Source organism: Triticum aestivum, chromosome 4D, assembly GCF_018294505.1.
Source record: "Triticum aestivum cultivar Chinese Spring chromosome 4D, IWGSC CS RefSeq v2.1, whole genome shotgun sequence".
In the NCBI taxonomy this organism is placed as follows: domain Eukaryota; kingdom Viridiplantae; phylum Streptophyta; class Magnoliopsida; order Poales; family Poaceae; genus Triticum; species Triticum aestivum.
The window spans coordinates 512872901-512897902 of NC_057805.1; the positions used below are offsets into that span (position 1 = coordinate 512872901).

Here is a 25002-nt window from a genome sequence, read left to right on the forward strand (position 1 = left end):
GAATTTTGGAAATGACAGAAATATAGGTTGCTTCACAACCTAGGGCAGAAATTGACACATGGACATGACACATAGGCAAAACTGATGAGGTGGCGCCTAGTCATAGCAATCTACCACAATTTACAAGGTTATGACCATCTGGTCATGATCAGCAAGAAATAAGGCAGCGGATCAGTGTTGTCTGCTTTATGACCATTTTGTGTAAGGAAATTACGATCTTTATGGCCAAAATGGTTGATATAGTTGAGGGTTTGGAGCCCCCCGAGCAGCTTTTGACCAATTGGTCTCAAATGGTCGTAGATCTATGACCAATTCTTCTAGGGTCACTGACAGAAGGTCACTAGTTGACATATTTCTTGTAGTGTAAACCATTAAGCAACACCTCATCCCCTTTTAATAGTATTGACTTTTCTTATGGACTCAATATGATCTTGGATGACTAAAAGTAAAATTTAGAGTCTTGAGCTTTAGAGCTTGAGCCAATCTTTTGTCCTTAGCATTTTGAGGGGTCCACATTTTTAATCCATGCCATGCCAATCATTGAACTTTCTGAAATATTCATCTTGAAATAACATTAGTTCAATAAGCTATATGTTGTTAATAATTACCAAAACCACCCAGGGATAGTTGCACTTTCAATCCTACTAGGCCAAAACTATAAAGTTGCTTCCTTATAGCAATATAGTTGCCTCCATCACACCAAAAGTTGCACTTAAGTTTGACGAAACCTATTCCTATGGGATTTAGTTTTGAAGAACTTGTCATGAGAAATCCAACGGTGAAAACGGAACTGGATTCTGATGCTTGAATCAAAAGTTATGGCTTTTAAGACTTTTTGAACTCCAAATAAATGCACGTAGACACCAGATCTTGGATGATTTCTTTGCTAATATAGCGGGATCACGTGGGTTACGAGGGAAGGTGATGCCAAGGGACTAGGGTATTTCCTTTTTCAGAAGTATGTGAGAAGAAATCAATTGTATTTTCCATATATGGTAGGAGCGGTAGATCACACGAGTAGGCGCCTGAGCGCTCGCTAGCCACATCCTTATTTGTTTGATTTTTTTTTTGAAAATGATTATTTGTTTGATTCATTTATGCGTTACAAGCTTGTAGCAAACTAGCAACGCACGGACGTACCTTGCGGTCGGCAGCCGGTGCTGCGGTAAAACCAGCTGGAAAACTGAAAGACAAGGAAAACCGAAAGAAATGGTACAAAAGAAAATCGGGACGTTTTTTCGTTTGTTTGAGAAATATGAAAATCGGGACGTGGTGAGGAGCGGAGGGCTCGAACCGGGCTGCCGGCCCAGCAGCTTAGCTCTATGGGTGGTGTCAGGGACGGACTCTATCTCTCACGTCGCCCCTTTCCTATCAAGAAAAAACTTCTAAACGAGAGGGTTGGTTGGCCCAAGCAAAAAGGCCACCTATTCTTCTTCACCTCCATCCTGACCTCTTGCCCAGCCGCAGCCATCGATCTAGGGTTTTCTTCTTCGCTCATAGAGTAGATCGGCGGCGGAGGTCAGGAGAATCGAAGCGGAGGAAGGGAAGGGCGATGGCGACCAGGATGTCAAAGGAGGAGCTGGCGGCGTATCAGCCGAGGCCGGGGGTGCGCTGTGAGAAGGCGGCGGCGGAATTCTTGGCGAGGAGGAAGAAGGAGATGGAGTCCGAGCCTGAGGAGTCCCGCACCGACATAAACGCGTACGAAGCAGGCCTCTACCGTGTGTTCTGGGAGCAGATGTTCGGCAAGAACGGTTCCCGCTACGAGGACATCAGTAAGTAGCCTCCGACCTAATTCTTTGCTGGCCTTCTCCATTTGATTATTTTATTAGGCATCCTTCAAGATTTACTATGATTGAGGTCTGTGTGTAAATTTGATCGGTCATATAGAACCAAGTTCAGTCATTTGGGAGTAATTCTAAACATCCTTTGAATTAAAAGTAATAGCTTGCAGAATGAACAGAATAATTAGCGAAGTAGGTACCTAGCTTCAACATCGATAGAGAAATCTGCACCTAAAAAATATGGTGAAACAAAAAGAAACCACCACATTGTAAATAAGTTGTAAAAGTGAACAATCCATTCTGAAAGTGACTTGTAAACCATGTCATCAAGTGTTTATTCAGTCAAAGATGTTTCCTTGCAATGTGATTTACCTTTACCTTGAATTATGACAAGACTGTAATATTCTTAAACGGTCCGAGCAAGAGATTTCACCATGGTCATATATTTAGTGAATGTATGGCAACAGAATTGAATATTTGCCCCTTTACGGCATGCACAGTAGAAAACAAATCTCACAACATCATGTTTAATACAAAATTTAAAGACAATTGGATGTCATGTAAGCTCAGTCAACACCATAGTTGTGAAATTAAGATGACCTTTTCTCGTTAAATTTTGCAATCTCTTCCAAGGAATCTTTTGTGGAGAAGATATCATCATTAAAATAAAATAAAATAGGAAGATGAAAAAGTCTTCCTTCCAAACATACATTAACACCATGGGCTTAAATAGGAAACAAACATTCATGCCCTAGAAACAATAACAGAAATCCCACCCATAATAGCAAAGTTAACTCTGAATTACTCCCCCCGTCCCAAAAACGCTCTTATATTATGGGACGGAGGGATTACTATTTAAATTAGCCGTGGGTGCCAGTTGTAGGATACCAACTTATAGGTACCCTCATGATGTTTAGCGGCTATGGATAACTCTGAGTTACTATTTAAAATTAGCCATGGGTGGCAGCTGTAGGATTCCAACTTATAGGTACCCTCATGATATTTAGCTACTATGGGGATAAAAAAATGCTTACTGCTATCAATAGTATTATCCGACGTGCAAAGACAATAGCTAACTGTCCGAACACCCCCATAACCATTAACTGATAGGTAATAGCGTGTCTTTTCCTACTTTGTTCTTACCTCTGCTCAGCTTCACATAATAGAAATTTCACCTACCATAGCTGATCATGGCAGTGCATGACCCTATACTTATATGTAGTCACATTCAATGCATACCACTTAATGCTAATAAGGACCAAGTCTGAATGTAAATGGTGTGTATGTTTTTGTTCCACCTACTTTGCTCATACCACTCATATAGCCAGTTTGGGAAATTTCAACAGATCCTTTTCAATCAAAGTTGCCATGGTCTTGATATATCACACATATCATGTAACAGTTTGTACATACAGTGTTTTGCTAATAGCTCTGTGCCAAGCATTAATGATTTCTAAACTCCTGTCATTTTAATGAAACTGATAAAACAAAAACCATCCTTTGGACTTGCATATTTGTATCAAAAAGAGCTTGTTAGGCCAATAATCGGCCAAGGTGATTTCTTAGGCTAATAAACCATATCCCACGAATTACCAGTACCACTTCCCATGAATTACCATTATTGCTTTCAATATGCTTGCCAATCTACAACCTGTAATGAAATTTGCAAAACACAAAAGCAATTGTATATATAAAATATACAAGTAACAAACATAGAACCATCCAAATTATAGAAGTGAGCCTGTATGTACGAAATGGAATGGTATCCTCCATACAAGGAACTTCACTAAATAATTCATGTTTGATGCCTCTAGCATACACCATGCCCTCCAGCAGCACAGCACATCTTTTCAAACTTAGCTGCTCCAACATCAATATTTGTATACTTTTGAGTAGTTACCTCCCTTCAGGATCAATGCTTTGGCTAGCTGCGTCCTCATGCGGTCATGCCACACCATGTGTGTGCTTGACCTTTTTGCTTTTTCTGGTTGTTTTGGTTTGGTATAGGTGTTGACTGAAATGTAAACTTAGACCTTTTATCTCATAATTTCCAATCTAATTGCTTGCTGATCGTGTGCAGCAAATTATGTAAGGATTTAATTAAGTGAGACTAATTTGTAAAATCAAAATTTCAGCAATGATCCCTCCCATGGCTTTCACTGATCATGGCTGCAAGTTTGCCGGCGTCCAGTCCACTATACAGATTTTTTCCGTCAAAGTCGAGGAGACAACGGGAGGGTTGGTGTGGCCCTTGCATGTCTACGGTATGGTTGCGGTCCGTGACGTCGTTGACCACAACCGAAATGTTATCTTCCATCGTGAAAGGGATAACTGCCAAATCATTACCACAATGGTTCGTTTACTTTCATCCATGAACCCTATCATTATGCTATTGTTTAGGAGATATAAACTTAAATTAATAACTTTTTTTGTAGGCTGTAATAATATCAAATAAACATATTGCTAAGATGAAATAAACATGTAGTTGCTCTGATTTTTGGTATAATATTAACTCGTATAATCTTTTTGGCTTCATTAAGATGAAATACACATAATCTTATTAAGTTCATCGGCATTGAGTTGCTGTATTGTTTTGTACTTGTGCGACGAATTCATGCTTTAAGTGAAATACACATAATTTTCTTTGGCATTAATAACTTATTATTGTTTGTTTAAATTAGTTTTTTCACCCTTTAAAGTTCTTGATTATTCAAGTATGTTTCTAAATTATTAGCTTTGCCTTTGTCAAATTCTGCTCATCATAGTTTACTTTTTGTGTCAGCTATTAAGTTCCACTTGATAAATGAGTTGTGTATCCATGGACAAACTCTCTCAACCGTAGAGTAGTGACTAAAACAATGTTTATCCTTGGTAATTATACTGTTTGTAAACATCAATTCGAGAGAAACACTTTAAACTTACAGTATTAGGTATGGATCCATTACTGGCTGTGTTGCTAGAGAGAACAGCTCCCTCTGTCTCCAGCCTGGGCACTGATGAGTAGTACTCCCTTTGTAAAGAAATATAAGAGTGAGATCACTATAAACTCTCATATTTCATTAGAGGGAGTGTTATCTCAGGAATTCCATGCTCTTTACATCTGCTCCTAGGATAGCATACCGTTGAACGATAGCTTAATCTGTTTGTGCAATGTTATTTTTTACATACTTGATAGTTTTCTTTTCTGTACTCTTCTTATTTCTTACTTGAAAGTGGTTTATCATTGCTTGTGAATCGGCTTTAAGATGTCTAGTATACACCTCAACAACCTGAACAATATGGGTGCTTCCAATCTACTCCCTCCGTCCCATACTAGTGTCAAACACGCTCTTATATTATGGGACGGAGTCAGTATTATTTTCTCCCATATTTTGTGCTATCCACCTGAAATGATGCACCTTCATTCACTATATACACCGTTTTGTCACTTCTGTTTTGTGATGCTTATTAATATTCATCTCTTCTTTGTCATTAGTTAGTTTATTATTGTTTGTTTAGATTAGTTTTTTTACCCTTTAAGGTTCTTGATTGATGATTTAAGCAATGTTTGCTCTTGGTCAAATTCTGCTAATCATTGGTTACAGAATTGTGTGTATCCGTGTACTAACTCTATATCAAGTATAGTTGTCATATTCTACTCAGTCTTCGAGTCATATTCCACTCAGTCTTCGAGTCTTATTATTAACGATGAATGAAATGTTGTAATTATTTATTTAGTTACATGTTGCATGCAGGATCCATATCTGGCACTAACGGGTCCTACCCGGGGTGTTGTGGTGTCTGTTCATCCTGTGTACTTTGAAGTTCATCTTAAGGTGAAAGGTCAGAAGGAATCTGAAGACAAAGACCTAGCCTTTCTGGCAGGCTGTTACAGCAGTAATGGCCCATGGAGATCCTGTTTGTTTGATAGGTCTTGGACCAGCAAGCTCAGCACACTGAAGTTTACTTGTGGCCACTTGGTTGACTCAGTGGAGGCCACAGTGAGCGTGAAACTCATTGGAGGGACGTGGCCGCATGGCTATCGCGGTGTATTCAAGGCTGAGACGTCCGGTATTCCTGAGAAGTCCGTGATGCTACTTGATTGTCGTGATGGCAAACTGCCTGTTGATGGCGATGGTCACGTGAAGTTTTCGCGGCGCGTTGTTTGCGTTGAGGTTGCTCCTTTGGATGAGCTTTGTGTCACTAATCTGAAAGTATCGATAGAGGCAGTGCGTATCAAAGGGAAGAAAGAAAAAGTCAAAGAGAAGATAAGGAAACATACGGTGAAGCTTGAGGCTGATTTTCTGCCCAAGAAAAAGGGTAGAAGCCGGGAGATTGTAGAGGTTCTCTCATGTGAAATGGAAGTGGAGGTTGCGTGGTCTCTTCTGTCGACCTTCAAGGCCAGCTATAAGAGGGCCATTGCTGATCATCTGGAGAGTCTAAACTTGGTTTAGATGCTGGTGGTGTAGTGGCTGTGAGAACTGTCTGTTGGAAACTATGATTATCGTATCTATGTTATCATGTGGCATGTATGCACTTATTAACTAGTATAGTGTAGTGGATGTTTAATTTATGCACTGGAGCAGTAGTTAAATTTGGTGTACTGACTAAGCTGAAGTATGTTGGAGCAGCAACTAAGGATGTACTACTGTGCTTTAGTATCAGGTGGTGGCATGTATGGACAAAGTTAATTGCTTCCCTCGGTCTCTGTGCATTTATTATATGACATGCTGGTTATGTGAGTATAGTGAAATGTGTCCATTGCACAGAATGCCTGGACTAGTTTATACTTGTAGTGGGAGGCTTAGCCTGTGTGTGGTACTCTTAGTTTATACTTTTGTTTATATATGCTTGTTCGCCCTGGGATTGGCAACTTTGGCCTTGGTGCCCGTGTGAAGAGAGAAAAAGACTTGAGCGATCCCGAGTTCATTTCATATACAAAAGACCGTGCTATGTGTGCTATTAATATATGATGGAGCGTGGCAACTGTCTTAAGAAAGTTCATATACGTCAACCATTTTATCTTGACTGATTGATTCAATATCAGCCCAGGCCTGTTGAACATTACCACACCGATACACCCCAGCCACAAACCGTGCAGTACAGTGGCAAGAAACAATGATCAAAAATACCCATGTTAAGTAAAACAGAAATACTCATAGATTCAAACCATTTCCTTGTTATTACGTGGTGCATGTGTCATTACCTCCACTTTCCCAACCTGTAGAAAAACGATGCCAAACACAGCAGTTAGCAGATGATATCGCTTCGCTTTCAGCAAGACCAACGGCTACCCCTCAAAAAAAAAAAAGCAAGACCAACGGCTCTGGTTCAACTAGTGGTTGGCCTTCACTTTTAGTAGCGCACAATCTTCCACGCTCCGATCTCCCTGCTCCTATACTCATCCATTTCTTTTTCTCTCTATACTCATCTCCTTGCCGAATTAACATGAAAGTGTTCAGTCTCCTAGTCTAGGTTGTGATAACATGATCGATGTAGTTGATCGAGCGTCAAGGGTGCCGACACCACCGACAATGTTCGATGACCGCAGCCGGTCTTCCCACCACTTTAGTGCTCCCCTTGATTGGTTGGAAATTTCGGGGCTGGGTTTATCCTCACGCGCCACCAACTCCCAGTTTAGTTATGTGCAATGTGTGACAGGGACTGAAATCAATGTTAGTTTTGGTGCTCCCGATCCCGATGAGAACGTGTCTGTTATGAATACTAGATGACTCGTTGCGCCAATGGCGCAAAGGGCGAGAGGGAGAAAACTATTGTGAGAATATTCAGACACCCAAGTCTTTACTATTGGTACATAGATGATTAGTTACAATGTGGTACACAAAGGAAGTAGATAGGAAGGGATAGATTATTAGCTTATGAAAACCAAACGTGGCCAACACTGCCGCATCCTCTGCTTGGAAGCCGCCTTTTCTCACCGGATCTAACATAGATACATGATCACAAAAGGAAGCAACACCATCATATATAATGGTCTACTTACTCATTCAGGTTAGTGATCAGGTGGCTGGAACCGCAAAGTATAATGGGGCTTGACGGACAATAAAAACAGGTGTTGCTCCTCGTCTCCTCCTCCTCCTGAGTCTGGATCGAGGCCTCGCTCCTCTCTTCTCCTGAATGACAGCTTGAAGGAAAGGACACACAAAAGCGCAGTCCTATACATTGACTAACCTGACAGAAAAATAGAGACAAATGTAGATATGGTTATCTATTATGCCGCTGATAAAAAAGTAAAACACTAAACAGAGACAAATAGAAGAATAGTGAGGACTGGAGTAACCTCTACATAATAATTCAGATTGCATCACTGAACATATGAATGACAGAGAGCCCCAAAGAAATTGGCTTTATCAGGTATATGAATGACATTACAGAGAGAATTACCAAATTATCAGGTAAGTGACATGATAGAAAGAGGAAGGTGCTCCATGCTTGTTGCTTGAAACTCCATCAACTACCAGTGCATACACTACATAGGTTAATAATAAACTAATCCTTGAATTCCTCTCATACTTTTTTGTGTGGCTAGTGGATGCTGGAATTTTGCTACTGCGACGCTGCAAATCTTGTTTTGTTTTTACCGAAGGACCTTATTATGGTTTGAAATGTAGTAGTATAGTACTTCGCTAGTTAGCATCCTCTCCTCTCCTCTCAAGAGAAAAAAGAGAGAAGAAATGGGTAGGTGTCTCAACTGGACATCTGAAGAGGATCTGACCACCACGCTTAAATCAAACAGAGTGGAAGCAAAAACAAAACAAAAAACCTTAATTGGCCTAGAACCAGACGGAGTTAACACAGAGGTTAGAGAGGTGAAAGGGACCTTGATGAGCACAAGAGCGGTTTCGGCTGTCAGCGGTGGGGAAGGAGCTTTCTTTGGCTGTCAGCATCGTCCTGCTGGATGGCCGCTGTAAATTTATAAAAGAATGTAGTGTAAACACAACTGAAAATTCTGTAACATAGTTTAGAAGATACCATATTAACAGCAAATACAATATAAAAAAGAGCGACTGTAACTATAAGGCATAATGGTGATTCAGTGCTGGTTTTCAAATAAACGCAAACAATGCTACTACCACCGCAAATTAAGGCTCGCAATATAAAACAGAGCAATTGCCCAAGTATTTATTTGTGAGTGGCGAAGCATGATAAATGTGAGCGAAAATCCTGTCTTATTAATGAGCAGTTCGATTTTCTCACATGATATAGTACCTGGTGCACCAGTGATTGGATTACTGCTTGTTGGTGGGAAAACAAGCATAGCGAAGCTTCAGAAATACCACTATAGGGATCGCCATATTTTACAAATAAAATTTTCACTGTTAGCCTGTCCACAAAGTCGACAGAAAAAAATCAGTGTTGCTTCCAAAATCATACCAGCAACTTTACCATGTTATACAGAGAACCTAAAAAACATCAGAAAATAAGTACCCAAATATAATAACAAACAAATAAACCTACTCGAGAAACTGTTTCCCATGCTACCTATATGCCCTGCCTAAGAAAAAGAAAACCTACCTAAGAAATTGTTTCACACGGCTCCTAAAATCTAAATCCAATGGGCTGTGACCAAACTTATCTGCACCACCAAACCATTTTAAAAGGTCAAACAAGCAGTCACATTGTTCCAACGGGCCATTTAGCTCACTGGCAAGTACAACTTCTCAATAACACCTAAGAGACTCAAGACAAAAGCTAGCCCAACGTTCCTCGCAGCTAATAGAAACACCATGAGAGAACTGTTCTGCAACAAAAATGAAAATAGCAACCATAGTGATAGTAGCAGGGTTCAGAAAACTGTTTTGTTTTTCTACAAGCAAACAAACATTGTTTTCAACAAGTTTCAGAGTCTGACATGTAATATTTTATGAAGTGTAAATTAGATTTGAATTATTTGATAAGAAGAAACTCCAGGAGAAACAAATATCATGCAGCTCTTCTTTTGTGTTTTTTACATAGATAAAACCTGTCCAAATCTATGTTTTTGGGCCTTCAATGCCATTATTAAGAACAACACAACTACAAAAGCTTCTGCCTTTCCACAACACTTTCCTCCCAACTTCACTAAAGCATAGAAGAATATAATTTTTATAATCGGCAATAGCAACCATAGTGACAGTAGCAGGGGCGAGTCCTCTCAACTATATATTGCAAAAGAAATTAGGATTGTAGCAATTTCCGGCTTGGCTGGTTTTACCTTGAACAAAATTCAGTCTCATGAAGCTGGAGCCCAAAACTTGGATCCTGGAAATCACGATCTATAACAAGAAGCTGAGACAATGTCACATCAAGTTGCGGTAAGGTAAGTTTGATGTCAGAAACCGTTAACCTCAACAACAACAACAACAACAACAACAAAAGAAAGAACAACAGTTAGCAAACCCACTTGGCTAAACAGTGTATCGTAGATAGCCATGAGGCCACTCTGGTCGACGGCAGCGCAGGCCTTCCCATCCAGGTCCAACTGTGGGTTCTGCAGATCGGCAAAACTTCAAGCAAGGAGAATTATCAGCACACAAGCAGTGACGATAACCAGAGGCAATGACCGTCAGTAAACTGCTGTGAGAAAAAACTCTCTGCAACATGGCTGTTGATGAGCTTTCGGTACTTGAGCCTCTGCCTCCCGATGCCAACGGCGCCGGAGGCGAACAGAATCACCTCATACCCCTGGAAATTAAGCTTCTTCACCTGAAACTGTTCCACATATTTACCGGTCAGCAACTGTCAGAATGATTTTTTACAGGTTTAGAAAGCTCCTTGGTCAGAAAATTCAGTTACCTGCTCGCAGAGGGCTCCGAGCCTGCCCATGGCCAGTCGGCCATTCTGCCCGGTGACAACAGCAGTGCCGACCTGGATGCACGAGAAAGTGATTAGATGGACCCAACGAACAGAATACCAAATTACTTAGCGAATAAGCAAATTATTTACTTGATTTTTTTTACTTTGCAAGACAACCAAAATTGACTAACAAGTTGTAAACTAACTTTAGAAATTTCATGCTGCGTAAACATACGAAGTAATTCCTCCTCTCCTCTTCTCCTCCATTTTTTCACTCAGGAGTAATTCACATGTTTGTCAAAAAACCAAAAGGAATCTAACCCAAGGCAGAAAATAGCTTGCAGCCACACAAGCATTTTATCGAGCAGGTCAAGAGCATGGGAAAAAGAGAGAGGCTCACCTAGGAACAAACACAGTGAGCAAACGCATAGCAGAAGACGAGGCAGCAAATCGCACAAATAAGGTGCAAGGGGCCCGCAAGAAGGCACTTATCTCACGAAACACCAAACCGCATGATCACCACTCAATAACCTCACAAGAACAGAGGTTCCCATCTACTATGTATGTCTTGGATCCTCAAGAACCACTAAAATCACTGAACCTAAACACCGAATTACCCAAGCATCCAAGAAGCAAGAGCAAAATCACAATTTTGCAATAATGGACAACAGGGGTAAGGTAAGACCCAATTTCCCAAAGCATCCAAGAAACGACAGAAATCACAATCAACATTCATGGACACCGGGGGTAGGGCCAAGAACGGTGGAGGATCCCGGCACAATTGCACGCATCAAGCAACGAATTACAGAAAGGGGGCGCCACGATTCCGCAGGGACTCGGCGGCAATGCAAGATCATGACGCACACAACCATGTCATACCAAGAAATAGGGAGGGGGACGAGGGCGGGGGATGGGGGCGCACCAATATGCATGCGCTTGCACCCGGAGCACTTCTTGGTGCCGGTGGCGCTGCACTCGGTGCAGGGCCCCAGCTTGGCCCCGACCTGCTGGCTGGGCCCCTACAGCGAGGGGGGCTGCTGCCGATCCCCCTGCGGCGGCATCGCGTAGGTGGTGGCGAAGCCCGCAGTGTCGACGACGAAGTAGCGCGAGGCGGCGCTCCGCAGCACCAACGCCATGGCTGGGCCAAGCCGCCTCCCTGGCTCCCCACGGTGCCCCATCTGAAACCACGGAGCCACAGCCAACCGCCCGGTCCCGCCCAACCTTGCCAGCACATGCCGACGCCGGTCGACGCACCTCCAGCTACTCTTTCCTCTCTCTTTCTCCCTCCTCTCCTTCCTTCTCTCTCTCCCTCTCATCTTCTCTCTCTCCTACAGCAGGGACTAATCCATGGCGCTGCATCATCCACATCATGAGTTAATGACAAAGCATGGAAGACCCAAACAAAAATTGCAGTTTAAAAGAAAATGAAGCAGTTTGCTAAATTTTAAGAACATGGAACAACAAAAAAGGACTACAGGATAAACACTTGGTGCTGCTATTTTCATGGTATTATCTAATCTAGAATGAAAAGTGTTTATCCTAAAAAATTGTGATATACAAGATGATAACTTTACCTCATCACCACATGAGAGAACATCAAGAACAGCGTGTGTAGTGCATTGCTTAGCCCCATTGGTCGCTAGCACATGATCTGGGCTATAGGTTAGACCATTATCCTCTGCATATCGATAACCGAGCAACAAGGAAGTCAATTAGACTACTTATCACATGTTACAATAGGTTCTTTAATCCTGAAATATAAGTACTACTGATGGGTCAAAACCCGGACCGTGGTGTGTCAGTGACCAGCCAGTTACTTCCTGGTCACCCGAACCACTCTGCATTTATCAAGGGTATGTTCATCTATATTTACTAGTAGAATGCCCATGCGTTGCCCGGACGATGAATATATGCTTTGCCAGTTGCATACATAGATATAATGCATGTAAAATTTTGCATGTATAGAAATGATAGCCCATAACAATGGAGATGTAATTGAAATCCAATTCACTTGGGATGTAAGATGATAAAAAATCTAATAGAACGATGTGTACATACTACATAGAGAGCAATGATCCAAATGATTATTTGTTACAAACTAAAATCTACTTCATGCATTTAAGATATTTCTATATAGTGTGAGCAATGTTGTCTTCAACTTCATTTGCATGGTACGATGTAAGTCGCATCCAATTTTAGTGAGCTATAAATTGTAGGCTACCTATCCCTTGGTTAGTATTTTCTATAAAATGACTTGTTAGGCTATGTGACATTTATGTCACCACATAGCAGCCGCTCTTTTTATCCTTTTCTTGAAGGGAGAAAAAGCAACCACTCCTCTGACTCACTCACTGCACGATCGCCCGCCGCTCTCTCTCCATAGCTAGCCAGCCACCATGTGTCAATGCATCTCATCTCCCCGCCACGACATTGTCGCCGCCATCTCTCCCTGGCACCTCCCCTCTACTCCACGGCGAGGCCCACCCTTCCTTTCCCCACCACCCCTCCGTTCCATGGTTTCGCCCGCTTGCTCCACTCCTCTCCACAATGAGGTTCACCTCTTTCTCTCCCTGATAACCTCTCGCGCCGCCGCATTGGCAACGAGCCAGCGCGCCCGCTGGTGCATCATTTTGGGCAGCCGGATCTGGCCGAGAGGTGTAGAAGGGCTCGCAGCTCTCCATTGGTGCTAGCTAGGTAGCTAACCCGTTCGCATGTGGGTTGGACAACCTCAGGCACAACAGTGTGGCATGGCGAGGAGGAGGGACGATGCTCTTGTTGTCGGGCATGGTTGTCTACCTCAACCGAGATGCACCAAGCATAGTCCTGCTGCCATGCTGCCGATCTCCAGGACAAGGTCATCCCAAGCTGATTTCCGGTGCTAAGGAGTACACACCGCTGCATCGAGAGCGAACACTAAGATGACGTGACCTGCTACTCACCGTAGCGGCACCACCTTCTCCGAGTGCGGCCACCATAAGAAATAAAGTACGTGGTATTATGAGAAAAAGAGCTAAAATTGGTGCCATAAAAACTTTCTTTTGAAGAATTTAAATCTCTGATTTTATTTTATTTAGAAAAACAAGACCATACATGAATGTCATTTATTCACGAAACTCGATGGATTTAATGTCCTGAACCTACTATTTTAGGGAATGGCAATGGGTACCCATTATCCACATACCCTGTGGGTAAAAACCTTATTAGGGTAATGGTTTGAGACAAAAAGTTAACCATGAGTATATAAATAGGGAAATCTAAAGGTACAGGTATGGTATTGTATAATCCATACCCACATAACCATGTACCCATATAAAATCTGACAAGTATGGGCAAATTATCTCTAAACTTTGTCATGAATTTGTGAACTCAAAATGTATGACTATGTGTTGGTGTTTATGACTGTGATTTTGTTTCGATGTGTTGTTATTTACAAGAAAGTGATGTTGTTTATCAAATGTGTTGTTGTTTATGATGTGTTGTTATTTATAACTATGTGTTGTTATTTATACCTCCAAATTAAGGGACTAACAAAACATGGAATAGAAGAATCATTATAGACATCTTCATTGTTATCCTTGCCTTTTAAAATTGTTGGGTCAGAAATAGAACACAATAAATCAATAACCGTTGTACCTCTTCCAAAAGCAGAAGGCTATATAAAGATATCAATAGGAAGCAAGAAACTGTCTTATAATGAAGAGCAAGCGGGTTCAGATGTGATTAGCGCGTGGTCGGCTAGTGTCAAGATTCAAAAAGTTGCGGACTTTGTGTGTTGGAACAAGGTCTATAGCTCTTCTCGTGCCATTGAGCCTAGAACAATATACAAGTACACATGCTTTCATACAATGAGTTGCAGATCGTCATTCTCAAAGAACAATCATGTCGCTCCAGGCACAAACCATAAGATCATGATCTGTAACAAAAAGTAAATAAGACCAAGATTGTCCTAACATGACAACAAAAATCTCAACTTCTGAGAACCATGATATAGTGTGTTTTCTTTACATGTATGTCCTAAAACAGTGGCACAATACTTACCCAAGCCTCCTTGTTCTTCTTCACTAATTTCAACATCATGTGATTCCTTAGGAAAAAAACATGTATAAATACCCCCTGCGTTGAATAAGACCAGGATTGTCCCAAAATGACAACAAAAATCTCAACTTGTGGGAACCACGATCCAGAGTGTTTTGTTTACATGTATGTCCTAAAGCACTGGCATGCTACTTACCGAAGCATCGTTGTTCTACTTCAGGAAGTTCATCATGATGTGATTCCTTAGGGGGAAAATCTATATATACCCCCTACGTTGAATAAGATCAGGATAGTCCCAACATGAAAACAAAAACCTCAACTTGTGAGAACCACGATCCAAAGTGTTTTCTTTACATGTATGTCCTAAAGCAATGGCACACTACTTACCGAAGCCTACTTGTTCTTCGTCATCAATTTCAACATCATGTGATTCCTCAGGAAAGAAAATGTATATATAGCCCCTGCGTAGCCACGGCCATGACGTGAGACCATGAGGCTCTATGATATTCTTTTACAGTAAATGTTATTATACCATACTACAATGGACCAAATGGGTTAAGCATTCGTATGATCTTGAAAAGAAACACAAACATCAGTATATTTTACCATGGCTTAACTGCAGATCCTCTAGAGAATATACCATACTGCAAATTACAAAATTAAATAAGAGATTACGTACATGGTTACCTGAGTTTTTTCAGTCCCGCTAGTGCTTCGACTTAGCCTAATAGGGACAACGCCATTGAAATAATCATCAAGCTTCTTGTTCACTGTACTATTTCGCAAGACTGCTGAACTGATGAGCTTAATAGATTATTTCTTAGGCTAGAACCCACTTGTAAAGGATACAACAAATTTCGGCAGAGGAAATGATCGCTCGGAAGAATTGGCCGGAACAGCCTGGTTGCTGCGATGTTAATGAGAAACATAGGCCCTGTGTTGAGGATTCGGTGACAACAGTCATAAGTTGTAGAAGTGGAGCTACAAAAACCACAAATTCCGAAATGCAGTTGCAAAAAGAGTGGAAGCATAACAAAGTAAAATAAACGGACAATAATTAGATATTTTTTTACTAAGAACATCATATTTCTTAGATCATGATTTTTGCAATGTTCCCACAACTGGACGTGGTACGTATTATAGCATCCCAAGATCAAACCAGTCTGAACAAAAAGAAGGAAAATACAGCAAAAAAAACCTTTTAAGTAACTACTAACCTGCATATATACCATGCAGAGAGGTGTAAAGGATGCATGCTCAAAGTCGTAGTCTTGGATTGCACAAAGCAATTCAGGCTTGAGCAGGAAGTCTCTAAACCAGGCGTTCTACTTCCTGACGTAGCTCCTGCTGGAAAATACGTAGTCGATATTACCATATATCGATAAAGCACAAAAAGACCAGGCGGGCGAAAATTGATGCTTACTTGGTGACGACCTCTCCGCTGCGGCCCCAGCCGCACCACCACACTCGACCGCCTTGTTGTTCTACCCGTATTCCAGGAGCTCATACTTGTAGACGTCATTGGACATTGGTCTCTCCCATCCTAGCAACGAGAAAAACAACACCACCCGCACCAAACTCAATCTCCTGCAGTGCACACCCAATCCAACTCCATCCATGGATAAGCTCAAAAAAAATTCCATCCTTGGATTAAATATATTTGATGAAAACGAGCAGGCGCAGCTAGGTGCTGACGTGTGTCAGGGTCCTCCACGTTGAAGAAGCTTCGAGCAAGATGATGATATCTGTGTAGAGCTGGGCGCTCTCCTTGACGACATGCCAGAGCGTGGCGAGCAGGACATGGCCCTGCTCCTCGTAGATCCGGCGGAGCAGCAGCCGAGGAAGCGGTCGATGAGCTCAGCTGGTGTACGCACCCCATGAGACCCTTGGCGTTCATGTTGTGCATCGAGGCCACAATGTCCGAAGCAGCTGGGTGCGAGGCGCTGCCACCGAGGTGGTACCGTGGTCGTAGTCATGGGCAAAGCGCATGTTGCGGAGCACAGGGAGAAGGGCCAGAAGGAAGTCGAGGCAACTGTGAGGGAGAGTGTGTAGGCGCACAGGAAGGCGGATTGGTCCTAGGACGTGGAGGTCCGACAGCATTGCGAGCATAGTCGCGCCATCTCGGCGTGGCGGGAAGGACGGCCACATGGCGGAAGTGCTGGTGGCCGCCAGGCTTAAGACGGTGCAGCATTGCTAGGCACTTGGCGGCGGCAACTACGTAGGCGCGTGTCCTTGCGAGGCGGTAGGACACAGTGCTCATGTACGTCGGGGGCGACATGGATCCTCGACAATGTCAGTTAACAGCTGCTGGAAAAGTTTCAGTTTCGTCAGTCTTTAGGTGTTCGTTTTTTCTCTGTCAGTTTCGACAGTAGTTTGCTTTCTTCAGAAATAAACCGAGCTGCGTCTCGGTCGTAGTTTGTTAGATTCTTCCGCAGCTCTGACCCGATCGTGGGATGGCACGAAGTAGACGGTCATGGCCGCAGCGCGAGCAATGCGCGGGGAGCGCTGGGATGGCGGTGCTCACGACCCGGGCATGGCTTGTTTTTCGGTTTTCAGTTAGCGTTGTAATCTCTGAATAAAAGAACAGAAAAGCTGCAAAGTTCAGTGCGGCACAAAAACATCATCGTCTTCCTCTCTCTCGTGTGAGCTCTCTCGTTAGGTCTGACAAGTGGCATCAGAGCCGCGTTGCTGGGTCCTGTGATGGCAGGTGATGATGGCAAGAAGAAGGCGGGGGACGTCGACGACGACGGCAGCAAAGGCTCGCCAAAGTCCGCAGTCGGCCAAGGGCGCGAGCTGGCGGTGGCGAGGCAGTTCGCTCCGGTCGTGTCGGGTCACGCCAACGTGCCACCATTGACCCGCACGAACTACGCCGAGTGGAGCCTCCTCATGGAGGTCGGGATGCAGGCGAGAGGGATGTGGCGCGCGATCCTGGGCGCGGAGGATCTCGACGACGAGTACGGGTACCGCAACGACAAGGGCGCGATGGAGTTCATCCTCCGATCGGTGCCTCCTGAGATGCTGCCCATGCTGCGCAAGCACCAGACCTCCCAGGACCTGTGGGAGGCGATCCGCGCCATGCGCGCGGGCTCCGCGCGCGTCCGAGACGCAAAGGCCCAAACCCTGCGGGGGGAGTTCGACCAGCTGCGCCACAAACCCGGTGAGTCCATTGATGATCTGGCCATGCGCCTCACAGGGCTATGTGCGCGCCTCGGCGAGCTCGGAGACGCGATCAGCGACAAGCGCGTGATCCAGAAGTGGCTGCGAATTGTCCCCAAGAGGTACTCGCAGCTCGCGGTCTCCATCGACAACTTGGTCGACCTGGACACGACGTCGATCGAGGAAATCATCGGTCGCTTCAAGGCGGCCGAGGAGCGGTACGAGCTGGACGCCGAGGAGGACGGCGGCAGCAAGCTCCTGCTCACTCTGGAGGAGTGGAACGCGCGGATGGGGCGCGGTGATCAAGGCGGGTCCTCCAGCGGGGGGGCCAACGGCAACAAGAAGGGGCGCGGAAAGGGCCACGGCGACCGCGGAAAGGGCGTCACCCGTCCCGGCGGCGGAAAAACTGGACCCAAGCGCTCAGGCAACTGCCGCTACTGCGGTATTAGCGGCCACTGGGCTCGCGAGTGCCGCAAGAAGATGAAGGACGAGGGCGGCGGCGAGGCGCACCTCGTGGCGGCAGAGGACGAAGACCCTGCGCTTCTCATGGCGCAGGTGACGCCGTTGCCTGACAAGCCCGAACTGGACGCGAGCGGCGATCAGCTCGTGCACCTCCACGAGGAGGGCGCAGAGGTTAGCCTCGGCGCCGCCGGCGACGCCAAGGAACCACTCTGGCATCTGGACACCGGCGCATCAAACCACATGACGGGCAACTCCACCGTCTTTTCGGAGCTGGATCGCCACGTCGCCGGGACGGTGCGTTTCGGTGACGGGTCGGTGGTCGAGATCGAGGGGCGCGGGACAGTGGTCTTCGTCGCTCACGGAGGGCGTCACCGCGTGCTTTCAAAGTATACTACATACCCCGCCTGCGTACCTCGATCATCTCCGTCGGGCAGCTGGACGAGGCGGGCTGCACCGCTCTGGTGCGGAGCGGCATGATGGTGGTGCGCGATCGCCAGGAGAACGTCATCGCCAAGGTGTATAGATCGAGGAATCGCCTCTACACCGTCGAGCTGGAGATCACACGGCCGGTGTGCTTAACGGCCATGGCCGGTGAGGATGCGTGGCGCTGGCACGCCCGCTACGGCCACCTCAACTTCGACGCGCTCCGGAAGCTGGCCCAGGACGGCATGGTGCGCGGCATGCCCTTGGTCGAGCACGCCGATCAGGTGTGCGATAGCTGCCTTGTCGGCAAGCAGCGCCGTGCCCCGTTCCCTACGGAGGCGAACTACCGGGCGGGCGATCGCCTGGATTTGGTGCACGGTGATCTGTGCGGCCCGATCACGCCGCCAACTCACGGAGGAAAGAGGTACTTCCTGTTGCTCGTGGACGACAAGTCACGCTATATGTGGATCGTGCTCCTGAGCAGAGAAAATGAGGCACCAGCGGCGATCAAGCGCTGGCAGGCCGGGGTGGAGGTGGAGAGCTCCGTCAAGTTGCGCGCGCTCTGAACCGACAGGGGTGGTGAGTTCACCTCAACGGAGTTCGGGGAGTACTGCGCTGAGCGAGGCGTACGCCGGCAGCTCACTGCCCCGTACTCGCCGCAGCGAAACGGCGTCGTAGAGCGCCGGAACCAGACTGTCGTCGGGACGGCACGGTGTCTCCTGAAGGCAAAGGGAGTGCCGAACGAGTTCTGGGGGGAGGCGGTGACCACCGCTGTTCACCTGCTCAACTGCGCGCCCACGAAGGCAGTGCGCAGCATGACGCCGTATGAAGCCTGGCACGGCGACAAGCCGGCGGTGAGCTACTTCCGCACCTTCGGCTACGTCGCACACGCCAAGGTGACACGACCAGGCCTCAAGAAGCTGGAAGACCGCAGCCTGCGCACTGTCTTCATCGGGTACGAGCACGGACAGTCCAAGGCGTGGCGCGTCTACGACCCCGTGGGCAAGCGAGTGCACGTTACTCGCGACGCCGTCTTCGACGAGTCGGCGTGCTGGGACTGGCAGACAGCGACTCCGGGGGAGGGCACTTTCGTCATCGAATTCGCGCCCACGGTGGCCCTGACGCAGCAGCCGGAGCAGGCAAGAACAACACCTGCGAGCGGGGCGAGTCCAGACACGCCGGTGCGCGCCCACACTCCATCTGGGGGTGCATCGCCCGCGTCCGCGGTGCGCGGAGACACGCCAGTACACACTCCCAACCCCGAACCTGTGGTGTACAAGGGGAAGGGCGTGAGGGACGGGTACGTCTCACCCCCTCCTGGAGCCACGCCGGACACTGCGTTGGGCACCCACGAGGCGCCACGGCGCTACCGCTCGGTCGACACCGTCCTCGAAGAAGCTGAGCCGGCGACCCTGGATCCAGCTGAGCTACTCCTTGTGGCTGGGGAGGAGCCAAACACATTCGAGGAGGCGGAACCGCACGCAGCCTGGCGGGCGGCCATGCTGGATGAGCTCCAGTCCATTGATGAGAACAAGACGTGGACGCTCGCCACGCTCCCCGCCGGCAAACAGGCCATCGGGCTGAAGTGGGTTTTCAAGCTGAAGAAGAACTCTGCCGGAGAGGTCATCAAGCACAAAGCAAGGCTAGTCGCGAAGGGATACGCGCAGCGGCCGGGCGTGGACTACGACGAAGTGTTCGCTCCGGTCGCGCGGCTCGAGTCCGTGCGCTTACTGCTTGCAATCGCTGCACAGGCAGGCTGGGAGGTGCATCATCTGGACGTCAAGTCCGCCTTTCCTCAACGGAGAGCTGCAGGAGGAGGTATACGTTGTGCAGCCGCCTGGTTTTGAGTGCCCTGGCGAGGAAGATAAGGTGCTCCGTCTGTCCAAAGCACTGTATGGGCTCTGTCAAGCGCCGCGCGCTTGGAACATCAAGCTGGACGACACTCTGGTGTCGCTCGGTTTTCAAAGGAGCCCATCGGAGCACGCCGTGTACATGAGGTGCAATGGGGACGAGCGGCTGCTGCTGGGGGTCTACGTCGACGACCTCGTCGTCACTGGCTCGAGCTTGGAGGCCATCGCGCAGTTCAAGCATCAGATGCAGTCCGTCTTCTCCATGAGCGACCTCGGGCTGCTGAGCTACTACCTCGGGATCGAGGTACACCAAGGGGACGACGCGATCACCCTCAAGCAGGCAAGCTACGCGGCCAAGATCGTGGACAAGGACGGACTTACAGGCTGCAATCCAGTACACGTCCCGATGGAGCCGCGCCTGAAGTTGAGCAAAGAAAGCACGAGCCCACCAGTGGACAGAAAGCTCTACCGCAGCATCGTCGGCAGCCTCCGCTACCTGGTGCACTCGCGACCGGACATCTCATTTGCGGTGGGCTTTGTCAGCAGGTTCATGGAGGCGCCCACAACGGAGCACTGGGCGGCGGTGAAGCAGCTACTGAGGTATGTTGCAGGCACCCTGAACTATGGGTGCAGATACAAGAAAGGTGAGCCGAAGCCGCAGCTGGTTGGTTACAGTGATGCGGACTTCGCCGGCGATGTTGATGACAGGAAGAGCACCTCAGGGACGGTGTTTGTGTTCGGCAAGAGTGTGATCAGCTGGCAATCCCAGAAGCAGAAGGTGATCGCCCTCTCGTCGTGCGAAGCCGAGTACATGGCGGCAACCACAGCCGCGTGCACAGGCGTCTGGCTCCGGCGAATGCTTTGTGATCTATTGGGAGATCCGGGGAGTGCAACACCACTGCTCATCGACAACAAGTCAGCAATCCAACTTTGCAAGAATCCTGTCTTCCATGACAGAACCAAGCACATCGAGACGCGGTTTCACTTCATCCGTGAGTGTGTGCAAGATGGAAGGATCGCCGTCGACTACATCCACACCGGCGAGCAACTGGCTGACGTCATGACCAAGGCTCTGCCACGGGTGAAGTTCCAGGAGCTGCGAGAGAAGTTGGGCATGATCGACATCAGCAGCTGATTAAGGGGGAGAATGTCAGTTAACAGCTGCTGGAAAAGTTTCAGTTTCGTCAGTCTTTAGGTGTTCGTTTTTTCTCTGTCAGTTTCGACAATAGTTTGCTTTCTTCAGAAATAAACCGAGCTGCGTCTCGGTCGTAGTTTGTTAGATTCTTCCGCGGCTCTGACCCGATCGTGGGATGGCACGAAGTAGACGGTCATGGCCGCAGCGCGAGCAATGCGCGGGGAGCGCTGGGATGGCGGTGCTCACGACCCGGGCATGGCTTGTTTTTCGGTTTTCAGTTAGCGTTGTAATCTCTGAATAAAAGAACAGAAAAGCTGCAAAGTTCAGTGCGGCACAAAAACATCATCGTCTTCCTCTCTCTCGTGTGAGCTCGCTCGTTAGGTACAACCCTGACTTAATAGAAGTACCTCCTGCAGGTGCCGCTTGCCGGCAGACTCATGGTCGTGGGCTCGTAGCACATATTTTTTCTCACACAAACATACAACGAACAAAATATAATAATATTTGCGCCTAATGAATTAAGTGATAGTCCATTAGTTGCAAATGGTACCGTTATATTTTGTACTCCCTCCGTCCCAAAATAAGTGTATTAACTTTGTACTAGCTCTAGTACAAATTTGTACTAAGCTCAAGACACTTATTTTGGGACGGAGGGAGTAACATATATGTGGTAATCACCAAAGTAGCAATATAAGTGGTAATGGTTAAGTGACGCAAAATGATAGTTATTTTGTACTCCTAATTAATTACGTATTACGTATCTTTCATACTAAAAGGTAATGGTTAAAGTAGCCCATGATTGGTTTAATAAAATTTAGGAGATGTTATAATTTTGGAGTAGAGGTGCGATAATTATGCTAATCATACTATTGATTTTCTTCATTTTCTACTGGTTAACGCAAATGGTGTTGCTGTCCAGTAATTTGATTAAGGGTGTGATGTTGGGTGCCCTGCGTGGGTAGATGTGAAAAGAACTATGTCGTGAGGTTGTTGTTACTGGTGTTGTTGAATTTAAAATAATATGTGGATTTCTATCATGGGGTTGTCAATTATTCCTAAAATCCGCAGTGTTGTGTGAAGTGTTATTGTGTAATATATTTGGTATGCTTTGTATCGAAAGCTTAAATATGGCCAACAAAAGATTTACAATATTTGAATGAACACATGAGTGACATGAAGGTTGGCCTTCTTTTTCCGAGATTAATTGTATGCACCAGTATTTGTGTAGTGCACCAAATGCGCCCTAGCCTGAAACTATTCTCACGTTTTATTTTATTTTTGTAAACGCTTGAAAACAGCGTTATAGTAGTGTCTATCAAACCACATAATGTCGAACCAAATATATCCCATAGCTCCGAATGATACTACCCACCACGAAATTGTCTTCGTCTTTTATTCTTGATAGACAAATCTAGGCTTAAGTTTCAATGTATGGTAAATAAACGAGTCGTGTATGTGGCCCCGGAAAATGTTTTACGCATATAAGATGCTGAAAGATTCAACAATTCATACACGACGAGTTACCATGGTGTAGCTAGTGCAATTCTCAAGATGCTGACCAGTGATCCCCATTTTGCGCAGTTGCACACGACATCATGTCTATTGGGCTGGGCCCATTAAGGCTTGAATAAGAAGGCCATGATTTTGCTTTCTGTTACTATCATGTTATGACCATGGCCTTCCTTTCATAGACGAGCAGAAAATACATTAGCACTAGTAGAAAAACGACTTTACGTGAGCCCCATTAGTCCCGGTTTGGAAACGGACCGGTACTAATGTGACCATTAGTGCCGGTTCCAACGGCTAGGGAGGCGGGAATCATTAGTCCCGGTTCATGTTAGACCTCTAGTACCGTTTCGTGACACAAACCGAGACTAAAGGGGTGGCGGCAGGCTGGTGTCAGGCTGAGGCCCCACGAGCCCCTTTAGTCCCGGTTCGTGTCACGAAACGGGACTAGAGGCTCACCTTTAGTCCCGGTTTGTGTCACGAACCAGGACTAAAGATGCTCCTATATAAACCTTTCGTGCAGGCGGCGAGCTCTCTGTTCTTCCCCTTTTCTCTCCTCTGTGCATCCCCTCTTGCTCGAGCTCATCCTCCATTTTTGCCAAAATTTGTCAAGATTTGAAGGCACCCCATCCATCCAAGTGTTCACATAGGTTAGCAACTTTGTCCTTTCATCTCTTATTACTAGATTAGCTCTTGCAATGCTCTATAAATATAGTGATTTGTGGGTTTTAGTTTGGGAGTATTTATATGTGGTAGTTTATTTGATTTATATGTAATTTGAGCCCAAATTAACTTCTTAGTTTGTATATTTAGGTGTGGTTTACCTAGTGCCTTCCCGTCCCCGTCCTAACCACCGTCGATCGCCCGCACCGTCCCGTCGCCGGCACCACCTTGGTGAGCCTCGTGTTCTTATCCTTTCTATAAAAATAATCATGTTTGGGTGATTTAGATAGTTACTTGTATAATTTTCTTACACGTACGTTGTTTGTTATACATAGTGGCATGGTTTTGATATCTGTCCCCGTCGGCCGTCGTCCGGTTTATGATTCAGATGTGGTATATTCTCTTTTATAAGTATTTGTTGCATTTCGTGTTTATGACAAATTATGCCCATCAAGTTGGCATGGATATTTTTATCTAGGAGGTATGTGAACCGGAAATTCCAACAGACCCTCTTGTCGAGAGGTTAAATTTAGTTGAAAAAGAAAACGAGTATTTAAAAGAAAAATTGAAAAGAATTGAACAAGAAGATGAAACTGGAGTTGTATGTTGCCGATATCGTCGATGATATAACATATTAAATTTGGAATTAGGGTTTAAAAGATATGAATATTTTTAAAAATCATTTGATATATACTGCGGGTTGATTATCCCAATTATCATGGGGTGGGGGGGGGGGGGTCACAAAACAAAAATGTGACTTAAAACTGCCTTGTGAGTTGATTACCAAAAACATCATGGGTTTTTTCGCAAAAGTAAAAATCTGACTTAAGAATGGACTGCAGGTTGATTACTAGAAACATCGGGTAGTAGTCCTAGAGCTCTATAAATGCGTTTAGCCCTACCGTAGTTCCATTATTTCTCTTTTTTTGTTAGGTTTAGTGCATACTTTGGATCTAGCTCACAAAACTCGCAACACGTCAATCACCACATCACTTTTACACCCCCCCCCCCCCCCCACACACACACAAATCACCACATCACTTATCCATTGAATTTAAGATAACTTGCAGGCACTTTACGGTAAATCTCTACAAGCGAGAAACAGTCATTTCCTCACCTATTTGTGGAATCGATACTCCTACTTCAATAATAACTACGGCTTAACTATATGCACTTGCAAAACATCAGGTGGCCGGCGATGGCTGTGGCCACGGGT

At 45.9% G+C, this 25002-nt stretch overlaps 1 protein-coding gene across 1 annotated transcript; it reads left to right on the forward strand.

Moving 5' to 3' along the window:
• The first annotated feature begins 1377 nt into the window (after positions 1–1377).
• LOC123099209 (uncharacterized) lies at positions 1378–6458 on the forward strand. The gene is made up of 3 exons (XM_044521383.1): positions 1378–1772; positions 3917–4134; positions 5516–6458. Exons 1-3 carry the CDS (start codon positions 1553–1555, stop codon positions 6212–6214), a joined length of 1137 nt encoding a protein of 378 aa, XP_044377318.1. The 5' UTR covers positions 1378–1552; the 3' UTR covers positions 6215–6458.
• The last annotated feature ends 18544 nt before the right edge of the window (positions 6459–25002 follow it).

Excerpts from the sequence above, each read along its gene's own strand:
- LOC123099209 (XM_044521383.1), top strand. The coding sequence starts at position 1,553 with ATGGCGACCAGGATGTCAAAGGAGGAGCTGGCGGCGTATCAGCCGAGG. Across the intron at positions 1,773-3,916 it reads TTCCCGCTACGAGGACATCA|CAATGATCCCTCCCATGGCT; the intron begins GTAAGTAGCCTC and ends TCAAAATTTCAG. Across the intron at positions 4,135-5,515 it reads GCCAAATCATTACCACAATG|GATCCATATCTGGCACTAAC; the intron begins GTTCGTTTACTT and ends TGTTGCATGCAG.